The 14,578-nt window shown below is 47.5% G+C and overlaps 1 protein-coding gene across 1 annotated transcript in view; it reads left to right on the top strand.

Annotated features, from left to right (window-relative positions):
• Nucleotides 1-14,578, top strand: part of ALX4 (ALX homeobox 4) — a 39,018-nt gene that overhangs the window by 14,480 nt on the left and 9,960 nt on the right. The window contains exon 2 of the mRNA XM_027704427.1: nucleotides 13,512-13,822. Coding sequence (XP_027560228.1) covers nucleotides 13,512-13,822 — 311 coding nt within the window. The remainder of the gene's footprint in view (nucleotides 1-13,511; nucleotides 13,823-14,578) is intronic.

Raw genomic sequence — 14,578 nt, 5'->3', positions numbered from 1 at the left:
AGTGGCCCCATTAATGCCAGGAGCCCTCAGATATTTGAAACGGAAGTGTTTATCTGTTCTTCCCAAATTTCATTCTTTCCAGACCCTTGTAGATAGGCTCATTTCTAAAGAACATAGGGAGACAGCTGTTGAAAAGGGGGCTTGCTTACTCTTGTCTGGGAAACTCTGAAACAGTACATACCTTTCAGACTTTCAGTGGTGCTTTCGATGTGTATTGATTCCAGCCCATGCTTTCTGATTGTGTATTTTATTCTCCCCTCTAGGCCATCCTGCCTGCAGCCACTCTTACCACCTGCTTTTAAAGCCTCCTGTTGCCTCCCACTTAGCTAGAATAGGCAACTTTTAAGCACCGAAGCTCTTCTTGTGGCATTGGCATCACAATGTCTTTAGGCAGGGACCTTCTGAGGTGAGGCCCATGTCAGCACACAGACATCCATATGCAGATCAACTATCTCCCAAAACAAGGGCTCCCCTAAGGGAGCATTTTCGGAGACAGAGAGCAGGAAGAATGGATATGTGTTATATATGCAAATTGTTAGCAAGGTATGATTTTTTGAGGTCTGTCTGGGAGCTGGGATTGTTGTTGGGATGATGTTTGTGAATAATGTTTGGTCAGCAGATTGTGTGTGTGTGTCAACTGGTGCAAGGAGTAGGCAGCTGAAAGCGGAACTGTGGTGGTGAGTAGAAGGTAGGTAAAGGCGGACACAAGAGATGAGTATTTGTTCCCCAATTGTATGAGCACCTCTGGCAGAAGTAGGTTTCTGGGAAAAATCCTCTTTTTCACAAGTTCCTAAAGATGATCTCTGCAAATGTTTGCTAATATTTACTTGACATTTGTAGTCACTCATGTCAATATGATCCTGTTCTGGAATGTTAACTGGAAGCAAACACAAAAGTGGGCATGAACTCAGCTGATGTGGATACAGTTTTTAATTTAGACTGATTTTCATGGTCATCATCTTCCACGTAGTCATCCAGTTCAGCTGAGAATGAGTGGTGCTCCAGGAGTTCTTCTCTTTCCAAGAGTCATGATTTTTTTGTTCTCTCTTAGGAAAGTGTGTTACCAGAGTCACTGTTGTTTGTGTCTATTGCCTGACACTTCTACCACAATTCTGCATTCAGTTGCTTCTAACAATCAAAACTTAACAATATTGCCTAAAAGCAGTTGTTTGCCTCCAGCTGTTTTTATACTATTTTTTTAAAGTTCATCTGAATCAATTAAGCTGTTTCCAAGAATGTAACTAAAACTAAGCACATTTTTGTTTTCTTCATGTCAGGAAAAATCTGATGATGACTCTTTTCATAAGTTCTGTGCTGTGGAAAAAATCATCAGACTTGCAGTGGAGCTGGGCTTTGGGTAGGAAATGTGCTCTGTGCCTTTCCTTTGAAAGATTATCTAACAACAAGCTATAAGGAGCTGTGGTTTGAACTCTCCCAGCAGTGGCAGTTTTAATTTTCACACCTAAACATACTGCAGATTTCTCATGTTCTGGGAGTATTTCCAATTAGGTTTGAACTTACTTTTCTTTCAGTGGCCCCCAGTAGCTAGTCCAGCCTTTCTTGGATCCAGGAAAATTATGATGCCATGCAACCAGGGAGCATTCCCAGCCGGCAGAGGCAGTCCATCAGTGCCAATGGAGTCACACTGCTCTGGGCACCATCTGCAGAAACTACACCACCATCTTTTCCCTAGAAAAATTTGATCCCAGAGTGGCTTTATAAAGGAATTTAGTGATGCAGGTGATGATCATCTTGGCCAAGTAAAGTGAGTGGCCAGACCCTGGTAACTTTGGTAGTCAGGGTCAAGTGGCTGGAGAGCACGCGCAGGATGGGCAGACACTGCGGGAGTGTGGCTGAGCGGGCACAGGCAGTCTGGGCAAAGAAGTGGACCATGGAGGGGGAGAAGAAAGTAAAGGTCAAATACTCTCGGCTCATGCAAACCTACTTCTGGTTTTTTGTTTGAGTTTTTTATTCATTTGTTAGTTAGTTTGGGTTTTTTTTTCCGTGGTGACAATTACATGTGTTGCAAGGTGAAGTAGTTCTCAAGTGAAATAAATCCCTTTCTCTAAGCTCGGAGTGCGTAGCACTCCGAATTACTTGACAAGCACAGTTTACCCTTTCAGCAATTCATGACTCCATTTTCACAAGTAAGAGTACACTTTTGTGGATGTTTTCCCTGATCAGTACTACCTAATGGATTTTTTTTTTCTTAATAGCTATCATTTCACCTGCATCTTGCTATTCCCAGCTCAAATTAAAAATGTAAGTTGCTGACTGTGAATACTGTTTGTTATTCATTTACTAGAGGAATCTTAGGCACATTCATTCCATTTCCTCTTAGTGCCTCATTATCAACAAACCTTTGCCTCACTTTACTGCTTCTGTAAATCATTTTCATCCCTTTCATTTGAGAACTATGTGTTTGGGCTCTTGCACAAATGTCTCATGAGAGTAATAGGCCAAGTCATGTAGTATCATTTTTACTACTTGATAAGCTGTCAAAACTTCATTACGAAGGGATTATTGAACAACACATAAGTATTTTTTTGGATGAAGAAAACACTGCACTTAAACCATGAAGCAAGCAGAGTTTTGCAGTATTTTACCAAGCTGGCTTGTGTCAGCTATTGGTATAATTCAAAAGACTTAGATTAGCCTGTCTCCCACAGGCAACGTATACCTTCTCTCTTCTGTGATATGAAGGATGTGGAGCTAACAATGCTCCAGAGGTGCCCTAAGAACTGAGGAGAAATGAGGGAGAATTTCAAACATTCTTTCCCTACTCCTCATAGCCCCAGCGGAAACAAATGCAAGGCACGAGAGTGTAGCACTCCTGACTCATGGTGGGCTCCCATCGGAGGCTGCAGTGGCATTGGCTGCTCATGGCAAATGCCAGTGGTGGACATAGACCCAGAGCCAGACTGAGGTGGAGGGGACTGTGTGCCACAGAGGCTGGAGGGATCCTACAGAGGCCAAGAGTTTATTAAACCTCAGTTTAACTAGAGCTGAAATATGTGCCTCTAGTACAGGGCAGCAGAGGTTAAAAGAGTCCTTTCTGCAGACATTTTTATGACACTCTTTGGGGATACATATAAGAAAGCTGGAGCATTGTGAACAATTTAAAAAAATATTTGTTTAGATTGTGTCAGGGTCAATTGGAGTTTCCAAGTAAGCCAGTCTTAGATGGATTTTTCTTTCTTTGCTCTTTCTTCACAGCTACAGTGTAGACATGCTGTAGTTCATGGCCAGGCCATGCAGTGCAGCTATGTCCTCTCAATACTTCAAAACAGCTCTTGAGATCAGTGAGACTTTGAGGTCACTGTGCACCCCTGCACTGCGTGTGGGCTCATGGAGACCAAGGATGACAGTCCCTGGCTAGCAGGGGTTGCTGCTACCCTCAGACCTTGTCAGGAGTCCAGGCTTCCCCATCTCCATTGACACCAGCATCTCCTCTGCAGGAAACCCCATGGGGCTGCAGCACTGGCCCCACCTCATGACGAGGGTGTAGAGGTCAGGAGAATGACCTGTTACTCTCAAGTTTGTTGTTAGTTATCGTGTCTTCCTTCTTGGTTGGAAAGTTCCTAATTTGGTTGTGCTGCTTCTTGCTTCAGTTTGTGATTTTGCTGCCCTCTTACTCTCTGCCAGTAAAAGCTGATGCCAGTCTGTTGCCCAGGCTCAGTGACTGTGAATTAGTGGGTTTGGTAGCCAGAAACCTAATTTCTTTTTGGAATACTTCTAAAAGCCTAGTGCTTGTAGGAGTTTTCCCAGACCTGGTTGTCCTTGAGTTTTGTGATGTGCAGTTGGAATGGAAATAAGTTATAGCTGTGCTTCCAAGAACAGTCAGTTTTGGGGAAGGCTGACGGTTTTTCTTCCCTCATCTGGGCCTTTCTTTACTAATCAGCTGTATAAAACTGAAGAACAGCAGAACTACTTTGTTAAAAAATCTGGCCCAAACTTTGGCCCAATGTTTAAACTCAACTCTTTCTGTGGTTCAGTGATGTTCAGCCAACTTTGGGTGTTTTCTGCTTTTACTCCAGTTTTCCCATCACTCCTCCTTTCCAATTTCCAAGAGAAACTGATAGAACCCAAATCCCCCTGAGATGCCCTGTACTTGGATATCATTGGGGCTGCCACATCATCTTATCCAGACTCAGAGTCCCCAGGTCTTCTCCACAGGGGCACCTGTGGGTCCAAACTGGGAAGCACAAGGAGCAGCACAGGAGCTGTGCTGGGAGGATTTGTTGGGGTTTGCCTCACTGCCCGTCTGAGGTACATAATGCTGCACTTTTAAGTGTAAGGGCAGTCCAGGGACATTCATATGCTGCTATGCCTTGCTGGATTAGGGCTGCAGGCTGGCTGCTTTAGCTGGGCAGGGTCTGCTTGGACACCTCTCTGGCCAGGGCCTCTCAAGCCTTCTGAAGTTTATCTCTAACTAATTTGAATCAGGACTCCATAATGCAGAGGCAGTTGAGCTCTTGCTCAGCTCATTACAAAATGGCCCTAATCTCCCTCCTCCTGCCCCTCTTCTTTGCTGGTGATTTCAGGCTGCAGCTCCAGCCCTGCTGCCAGCAGCACAAAACAGGCACCTGGAAGTCACCTCTGGGAGGCAGCTGAACTTCAGCAATGCATTGCTGCCTCTGCTGAGAAGAGTTTGCTTTTACAAAGCAGACAGACAGAAGAACGCAGAGGACAGACTGACTGACCAACCAACCAACAGCGTGAACAGTGTCCACGCAGGCACAGGCCCACAGGATGGGGTGAATCACTCTGCAAGCTGGCAGTAAGGAATTAAACTGTGCTATAGACAGACATCAGAGCAAGGCTCAACTCCCTTCAGGCAGTTTTGTCTCACCAGCCTTCCTCATGAGCCGGAAGTAGTGTCCCTCCACTCCCCTCTTAACTAGATGGGTGATTTATATCTTCTGTCACACATAAGGACTGATGGGGCCTCGCTTGGCGTGTGGTTAGCATGGAACACACATTGAGATGGGGAAGGCTGCACCAGTGCCTCGTGCCTCTCTCTCACTGGGATGGAGCAGATGTCCTGCTCAGCCAGCACCCAGCCTTGGGTGGAAATTTTAGGGGAAATGTCCAGGGCATTTTGTGGGGAAGAGGGAGGTGCTGACTGATTGCAGGGGAAAGCTCTGGAGGAGATGACAGCTTGCAGTGAAGAGCCCCCTTTTCTCTTGCACTGCTCAGGTAAGGGATCTTTTCAGATCCTTGCAGTGGCAAAAGGGCACAGGTGAGGTTAAGATGAATACATAAGTCTGAATCTGATGAGAACACTTATGCTCTTTCTTTCCAAGAGAGCTTAGCTCTAAGCCCTGCCTCACCCTTATCTGTCACTCACAACTGAACAACCCTCAGTGCTACCACAGGCACTGAATGGCACTGCCTGCTGTCAGCCTCAGAGCTCCCTAGGGCTTACCTTTCCCTGCTTCAGGTATAGGGCCTGGTTTCATAAGGCCTCAGTGCAGGGACGGGGGTTGAATCATGGCTACCTTAAACACTATTGTCATGTAACTTGGCTGGAGATAGCAGGGGAGGAGCAACCTTACTGTATCTACATTCTTCTGAAAGAAGCACAACACTGAGAGAACTGAATGATCCCAAAGTAAGACAGATAGGTGGATGGGGCAGATGTTGCTCCAGATGCTGACAGTAGGGATATCCCAGTAGGGAAACTCAGGTCAGACAGGAGAGGAACATTGGGACCGAGCATCAATATGTGCATAACCCTACAGTGCCTGTTTTTGGAAAACAACAGTCTCCAGCAAATAGCACTGGGGACCTCTCTGTTCTGCCTTTCACTTGACCAAGGGTCTGCAGACACTTTTGGACTGAAATCTCAACAAACAGCTACTGGCCTAAGTGAGATGATACCATTCAATACTTTGTCCAATATTAGTGATGGCGATTTTTTTCTTAATGAGATCACGTATTTCGTCTATTCAGCATTGAGCCAAGTCTTCAGCACAGTTAGATGCTTACATCTGCTTCTGAGGAACTTGAGAAAAGCTGAGACCCTCAGGCAATCACTGCCATGGCAAGGAAATGAAGGACTGCTTTGGAAGGAGGAGATTACTTATCCAAAAGGTATCAAAATCTGAGCCAAAAGGAAACTGAAAGCCCTTTCAAGACCCCTTCCCATCCTTGCCTGCCTTGTCCATCTTTCTTGGTTGGCATACACTGGAGATGTATCAGTTCAGAGGTACTACATGGCTTTTGGTTCACATGCACTGTTTTAGGCAGAGACACAAGTAGGACACAGCAGAAACCCACAATTATTTCCCAGCTGTTTGTAACATGCCTACAGTGGGAAATAAAAGAGACATTTTAAAATGCAGTAGCTGACCCATCTTGTCTGTCATACTTTCAAGCAGGGCCTTGCACGTAGCCTGGTGTGCTGCAACCCTGTAGCTGAACACCCCCAGCCTTGCACCTGGGGCTGCCTGTGTGAGACATAATGAGGCTTTGATGCCACTGAAGAGGCTGTCATCTCCCTTTGCTATCACTTAAAAAGTCATCTTGTGGTTGGTCCTGGTATATCCCCAAGGCTAGGAGTGTGTCACCCCCTGCAGACCCTGAAAACCTTCAAGTGTCAGAGAGGAGAGAACCAGATCACTAGGAAATTAATGGGCTCTTCAGAGAGAACTGAGATGCCCAGCTCCAGAATATTTGGCATAAACAATAATCTCCTTTTGCATTCAGTAGTGAGGAAGCCACGATACACAACTGAGCAGTTTCATTTTCACAGAATCACAGAATATGCTGAGTTGGAAGGGACTCACAAGGATTATCAAGTCCAACTCTTAGCCCTGCACAGGACCATCCCCAAGAGTCATACCATGTATTTCTCCCAGTGGAGGCAAGGGCAGTACATTTTCTTGCTCTTTCTCTTTCTCTTTCTTTATATCATGTTCTGGGAGCCAGAAAGTCAGCTGCAATTACAGCAGGTTGCTAGAAGCATTTTTGTGCCTTCAAAATTTCCTAGTCAGCACTTTCCTGCTGTTCAAATGAATGTGCTACATGAAGAAGGACTTGGAGTGTACCTTTTACTCTAGCCACAGCTTCTATGCAGAGTTTTCAGAAAATATTTGTTTATGTAAAAGCCAGTTTTGTTAGCGTCCTTTAAATAACATGAAAGAGGAGCAAGCAGCACATTTTGTGTTCGTACAGACAATGCTGAGCTCTCCCCAAGTAGCCACAACGTGTGTGAATCCAGCTAATCAGGCAATAAAGCAACATGTGCCCTTAAAACCAGATGTTTGTACTGGGGGGAAAAAAAAACTAGTTCAGAAAAAAAGCAAGAGGAACAGCAACTTTCACAAAAAATAATACACATTTTCCCCAGGCTTTCTGTGATATAAACTTCTCAGCAGCACTAGAGTTAATGTTTATCAAGCTGTCTGTCCCAAACCCACAAAGTGATTTATTCCAGGAGAACTAGCCAGGAACAAGAGGGCTTAAGTGCAGCCAGGGCTGGGGTGGATTTGACTCCCATGGAAGCATCTCCCAGGCACACAGTGGAGATAGAGCCAGTGACTTAAGATACACACTGGCTTCAGGACCACCAAAAGAAAGCTTATGGACTCACTGGTGCGATGTGGCACCTTTGGCACTGTCCCCACACTGCTTTTCAGAACAGAAGGAGTTTTTGAGATCTTTCTGCTCCAGGCCTCAGCATTATTCCTGCACTATACTCTCATCAGAAAAATAAGTCTCTTCTTGAAGAGAGGAGCCCTAGGTGTGGTCAGGAGGAGCACAGTAGAAAGAAATGCTGCTCTCCCCCTTTCATCCTACAAGTAGGGTTTTCTGTAAGAATTTGCTCTCTCTGTAATTAGATCTCCAAGGTGGTCATGTATTTCACATCTGCTTTTAGCCTGTGAGTTCCACTATGTCCGCCTCTTTGCTGTAGAGCCTCAGGAGGCTGAAGGCAGCAGAGCAGCAGTGCCAGCAGCTTTGACAGGTTCAGCAGAGATGGATGGTGTCCATGTAGATGAGAACATTCATGCAGTGGTTTCCTGAGCACAATGGGTAGTCAATGAATCACAGAATATGCTTAGTTGGATGGGACCCTCAAGGATCATCACATCTGACCCTTAGCCCTGCACAGGACCATCCCCAAGAATCACACCATGTGCCTGAGAGTATTGTCCAAACACTTCTTGAACTCTGTCAGGCTTGGTGCTGAGGCCACTTCCCTGGGGAGCCTGTTCCAGTGACCAACCACCCTCTGGGTGAAGAACCTTTTTCTAAAATCCAACCTAAACTTCCCCTGACACGACTTCAGGCCATTCCCTCAGGTTCTGTCCCTGGTCACGACAGAGAAGAGATCAGTGTCTCCCCCACCTGTTCCCCTCACGAGGAACTTGTAGACTGCAATGGAATGCTGTACCATAAGCACAGGAACAGCCTAGACTGTGTTCCAGCCTTCTTTCAGGTTCTGCAGGATCAACCAAATGAGGTCCCTGTCTGGGATAGATGAACAGGCAATGTGTTGTGTTCATCCTTATCCAGAGCTGAACAGAAATAAACCTAAATATTTGGGTCTTTATATGTCTAAAATTCAGCCACTCCATTTTATCCCATTTAACCCTAGATGTGGATATTTTTTAAATGATAGTCTTGTGCTGACTTTTAGACTTCAGTGACAGACAGGAGGCAGAAGGCTGCAGCAAACAGCTTAGGAACAAGCATAATGGCTTCAGCATGTGTTAAGGCAAGATCACAAGAACTGGATAAGGTTACTACAGCTGGCCAAGTCCTTGAGGTGTGCTGGCTGGGCTGTGGTGCAAATCTGCCTTGGTAAAAAGTGTAGAGTACCCTGCCCAAACCCTATCTAGGCAAAACTTTAGCACTGGTATTTATGCAAGAGTTAAGAGAATGACATTAAGAGCCAGAACTGGATTTAAAAAGTATTCTTAAATATCTGCACTTGAGGCTGTGGTGTTTTGGTTTTTTTTTAATGCATCATTGCTATGAAGAGTCAGTCCATGGCTATGCAGACAGGGAGAGGCACCATGAAATGGCCACAGAATCTGGGGATGGGTGGGGGGAACACCCCTGTGCCCACACCTGGGCAGGAAGGCAGAAGGCCCCTATGTCATTTAGTGTGGGAGCAGAGAGGCAGCCTGGTGCAGCCCCACACCACTTGTGCCATGTGCTTTGGACGTGGATTGTCCACCAATAGGCAGCCTCTCTGAGCTGCCACATGATAGTAGGTCTTCCAGGCTATGCTTGAAACTTCCCAAGACTGGGATAGCATAAACTCCTCACTGAGACTGTAATAGCTTGGACAAGATGCTGTCAGAGCAGTATATTGGCAATGCCAAGATCCAGGCTTTTTGCCTGGAGCCCATGGGAAACTGCCCTGTGCTCGTTGTGTCCATGGGTTTTGTTGGCCATATAGCTGTCTTGCATCCTTATGGGCTGTGGGGCTACAATCACAGAATCTATGTGAAGGAACCTATCAGGAATGAGCTGTGGCTTGTCATGCATGTGCTGTGCAAAGCAGATCTATCTTTTCAAGTTGGGCCCAAAGTTGTGCATTGGAAATGTCCCATCCTACATTGCCGTGTGGATGGACCAAGCTGACTTTGCTCTAAATTAAATTTCATGGACAAGACTGTACATACTGAAGATTTTACTTCATCATCCTCACAAAACAGAACACTTGAGGAACAAAACAGATACAAGTTGTGAATTCAAACATTCTGACAGCATGAGCAAAATGACCATTCCCTCAGGACAGTGTCAGCAGAGCAGCGTGATGCTTGGCTCCCTCATGGGCTTGCTTACCTCATGGCCATATATGCCACATGGTCTTGTGTTTCCTGCACCCCTTTTCTCTTCTATAGGGTTCCCAGGACAGACACGGTGAGATTGGAAAGGCATAACCCCTCCAGGTGAACTGGGCATGCAGGCAGCCCTCCTGCCCAAAAGGAGCTGCAAGGTGTTTGGGGCTCACATGCCCAGCTATCCTGGGCTGTCCCTGCCCATTGGCAACTGACACAGGGTGACTCAGGGAAGGTCTTGTGCTGATGGTCTAGCAGGCACCAAGGCACTGAGATAGCGTATAATTTTGGGAAGCCAGAAAATATGCTTCTTCTACTGCTACAAGGGCAAGGATGGAGTCATAAGCAGTGAAAGAGGCATCAAGCGGTCCTGTCGGGCTTGTAAGGGTGCAATGGTGCTCACATTAACTCCTTGTCATGGAGATCTTCACAATATGTAACTCAAGGTCTCTCTAGGTTTGATTAGAAACAGACACCCCAAACTTTGCACTGAAACTTTGAGGCCATCTCCAGTTACAGGAAGTCTGGGCATATCCATATGCAGATGTATGCAATTTGTTTCACTTCAGCAGTTAGCGTGACTGTTTTGAGGTCAGAGATCCTGTTTCTAGGGAATGAGAGTTACTTCTTGGGATGCTCAGCCGAGGATGGATGCACGCCATCCCCTCCCTACGCTGCTGTCCTGCCCTCCATCCCACAGTTGCTGCTCCTCTCAGGGAGTCAGCTCATCCCTGCCAGGGCCCTGAGGGGCTAGAGGTGAAGAAGCCCATGTCTGCTGCAGTGCAGGATCATGACAGCAGCATGGCTGAGCTGGCAAGGAGGGCTCTGGACTGGCAGCAGGCAGGCAGGGGAATACCCACTGAGTGCACAACAGGGACAGTTGCTTGCTCCTTGGGGCTGATGGTTTGTGATGGAAGTAATTATCGCTGCTGAAAGTCCAACGCCCAGCTCCCAGATGCAGTTTGGGCTATGCAGTCAATGAAATTTGAACAAAGAGCTTTTCTGTGTGTATATGTTTCTGCAGACCCTTTCCCAGCTAGCTGAGCTGCTCAAGCAGATAAGAAACAGCAGAGGAGTTCCCAAGGAAAGGCCTCAGGTGTTATGTTTGCTGCTGCTGCAGTTGCAGGCGCCTGGGAGTTAGGGAGGCAGCCAGCACAAAGCCGTGGGGAAAATGTACTGGGCTTCCTGGCATCATAAATAATAAAAGAAAGAAAGACAAGAGAAAAAAAAATTCCTGGAATACTTTCATATATTTATTACTCTGTCTCTACTGACTCTCATAGGTGGTAGTCTGTTGCTGCAGACTTTCTGGAACTGTTTTATTTTCAGCTGTGAAATTTATAAATATCATGTCCATATCATATGATTTACCTAGGCTGTGGGGCAGGGCCTCTTTTGGACAGGCCTGCCCACCTGCATCCCCCAGGAGCAGTGGAAGAGGTCAGCTGGTCAGAGAGGGAGGTGCAAAGAGGAGGCAGTGTGTCAGTCCCTGGCCTAGATGTTGGTCCTGGCACCCAGGGAGTATAAATACTGGCAAAATGTTCCTAAGGATCAAAGCAAAGACTGCTGAGACAGACAACATCAGACTTTGGAAAGCTTTACAGGGACGTCCTCAAAAGCCTGAGCAAACAGTATCAGAGAAAGCAGTAAATCCGAAATCACAGCAGGGAGGTAGTCGCAGATAGCTCCTGCAACTGTTACCTTTACCCAAGGTCTGCTTCCAATCCCTCTGTACCAACTGGGCAATTTTCTTCTCAAAACCCTTTCATAGCTCATCCTACCAGACTTACTTAAATTTGGGCCTTCCTTGCCCTTGTGCCCAAGGATGACAGCTACATTTCATCCTGGTTTCATCCCAATCACTTCATTGCAGTCTTTCAGCTGCAAGAGTGAGAAATGGGTGAGGACATGCACACCTTCTCACAAGCTCATTCATGGGCTTTTGGCTGTGGAGACATGACAGCTGTTCACAGAAGGGCTAAACTCTAAATATACAGTGAATTAGTGGAAAGATGTAACAAGAGATAAGTGCTGGAAAAAATAGAAATTGCCAGAGACACAGGCTAAGATGCCTGAGCTGGCATTAATGACCCTGGATATGACACTGCTGAGGAAAAGCTCCCAGTGGGGACACCACTAGATGGTGGAGCTGTTTCCTAGAAAGACTGATCCTGGACTGATAGCATTTAAAAATAGGCTAATGTGAAACCTAAAAAAAAAGATCATCCAGTTGATGTACTCTTTGCTTGGTAAGGAGAGCATGAATAGGAAGTACCACTGTGCCACTTCCCAGACATTTAGGAACTGAGAACAGTGGCTCAAGGTTAAAATCTGCAGTAGGCCTACCATGTTTTTTGTCCAAAGATCCCAGTCAGAAATGTGGCCAGGTGTGACATGGAGCTGTGCAGCATATGCAGGTGGGCTGTTGTTCACACAGATCCCTCTTTTTCTGGTCTGGGGATGCCCCACAATGCAGAGCAGTGGCATCAGACAAGGGAGAACCGTGGTCACTTGCCAGGACCTACCAGGGTCCTGCTGGCGTAGCATCACTCTTGCCAATGCAGGGGTCACCACTTCCGCTGGAGGCGGGCAGGAGAGGATGCTCCATCACAGCACATGGGCCTGAGGTGCCCCATTATAGAAGCTCAAAGGTGGTTTTACTGGTAGCTGCTACGCCTTAGAGAGGAACCAGCTTACTGGTTGAGTGGTTGAAATGTCCTCCTCCTGTATCACCATACTGCTGTCATACCTTATGTCCCATTAATTATTAATTGTTGAGGGTAGTCAGGCAGGAGCATCTTCCCAGGCTGCTGTCAGACTCCCCTCATTTCCCTCTGCCCCGCACGCAGGCTGGGCTGTTTCTGTAGGTGTCTCATGACGTCCTTTTCTGTGGCACTAAGCCCCATTTATAGCCTTCTTGCCAAAAGCAGTGCAAGTCCTCTCAGAAGGCTGTGAGGTGACTGTGGGGTATCAGTCAGGAGCACTTCTGCTGACACACCACCACTGCCAGGGGATGCAGGAGAAGAAAGCAGACATAACCAAGCACCATGCATGGCTGTTGGGTACTGGTTTTCTACTGTGTGCTATTCAGTAGGGGAGCATCAACGGGCTGGTGACAGGAGACCTACTTGATGCGGGGAGCAGATGGGTTCCTCTATCCTCAGAGACCTTTCCTGTGGCCAGGACCAAGGAATGTAGTGCTCCGCGGGGTTCAGTCCCAATATGGGTGTTGGAGAAGGGTCTGATTAGGTTGTGTGCACATGAGTGCACAGGGCTTATCCTTCCACCTGGCTCTTGGAGAGGGAGGAGTAGCTGGCAGAGCTTGCCCCAACTTCCTCTTCCCCACCTGTGCTGGCCTCTGTGGCCTGTGATCAACCTTCCTGCCATAACAGCCACCTCCTCCCTTGGTTACAGCCTGTGCCACCCCAAAGCTGAGCTCCAATACCTTCCGAGGCCAAGGCTGGCAGCTTTCCTGCACCCATGGCAGCCCTCTACCTTGTCTCACCTCCCTCCTCTCTCTCTCTGCCCAGGGTTGGTGCCAACCTCTCTGCGCATCTTTGGGAACTGCTGCCCCCCTGCCAGGGTGCTAGCTTTAACTGGTTGAACCAACTAATTGGTGAAAATATTTACATCTGTTTCCTTTTGTCTCTCCCCACCCCCTGCCTCTGCTGAAACCTGCCTTCCTCTCCCCTCCCTGCTCACCCACCCAAATAGGTAAAGACAGTGCTTTGGGAGAGGCCGACTTGCAGCCGAGCTCTGACCCTTCGGGAATGGACAGCAGCTACCTCAGCGTGAAGGAGGCTGGGGTGAAAGTGCCCCAGGACAGGGCCAGCACAGACCTCCCCAGCCCCATGGACAAGGCCGACTCGGAGAGCAACAAGGGCAAAAAGCGGAGGAACCGCACCACCTTCACTAGTTACCAGCTGGAGGAGCTGGAGAAGGTCTTCCAGAAAACCCACTATCCTGATGTCTATGCCAGGGAGCAGCTAGCCATGAGGACAGACCTCACCGAGGCTCGTGTACAGGTATGGGGGAATGGCCTGGGGCTGGGTGAGGGGTGGGTGAGATGCAAACAAGCCCCTGAGGTCCCCTACAGCCACACCATAAACTGCAGGCAGCTGAGCCCTACCCAGAGCCTGTGCCACAAGCTAGCATGCCTCTCCAGCAGGGACAGGCCAGGAAGGTACATCCACATCTGACACTAGTGTCAGCTCCCTTATTTGGTCTGGTGTTCTGTGCTTCAGTGTTCACAGAGATGCCTCTTGCCCTTGAGCTAATGGGACAGCAGGCAGATAAACCTCATGGCCACCCACAACAAAGCTTTTACAAAAACCACTTTTTTCAGGAGTCTCACAGGAGACACAGGTTCATTAGTCTGAGTGGGAGCAAGCTTTTCCATGCGATAGGCTCTTTCTGGCAAGGTGGGAATGCAGAGGTGGCCATAGCAGAGAGCATGAGGTGATACAGGAGAGGCAGCTTTTATTGCCTGCTTGGTTAAGTAGGTGCTGAGGATGCATGAGAGCTGGAGACCCGGAGACAAAAGGTGCACCCACAACCTTGGGAGGAGCAGGAGAGTGAAACAGCTACACTGTTGACAGACTTCCAACCACCTCCACCCACACAGGTGCCAGCTCCTATGAACTAGCTCCCCCAAACTAAACTGAGGGTCCAGCAGAGCCAAAATCCACATCAAAGGAGTTTAACAGAAGGCCTGGAAGGGCTCAGAAGCATGTGCAAAAAGGAGCATCATTGCATGGAGCAGACATCCGCAACTAATGCCT

The sequence above is a fragment of the Neopelma chrysocephalum genome, unplaced genomic scaffold (assembly GCF_003984885.1).
Source record: "Neopelma chrysocephalum unplaced genomic scaffold, ASM398488v2 Primary Assembly neopelma1_24, whole genome shotgun sequence".
In the NCBI taxonomy this organism is placed as follows: domain Eukaryota; kingdom Metazoa; phylum Chordata; class Aves; order Passeriformes; family Pipridae; genus Neopelma; species Neopelma chrysocephalum.
The sequence above is the reverse complement of the archived record's forward strand: the minus strand, read 5'-3'. Positions and strand labels throughout refer to the sequence as shown.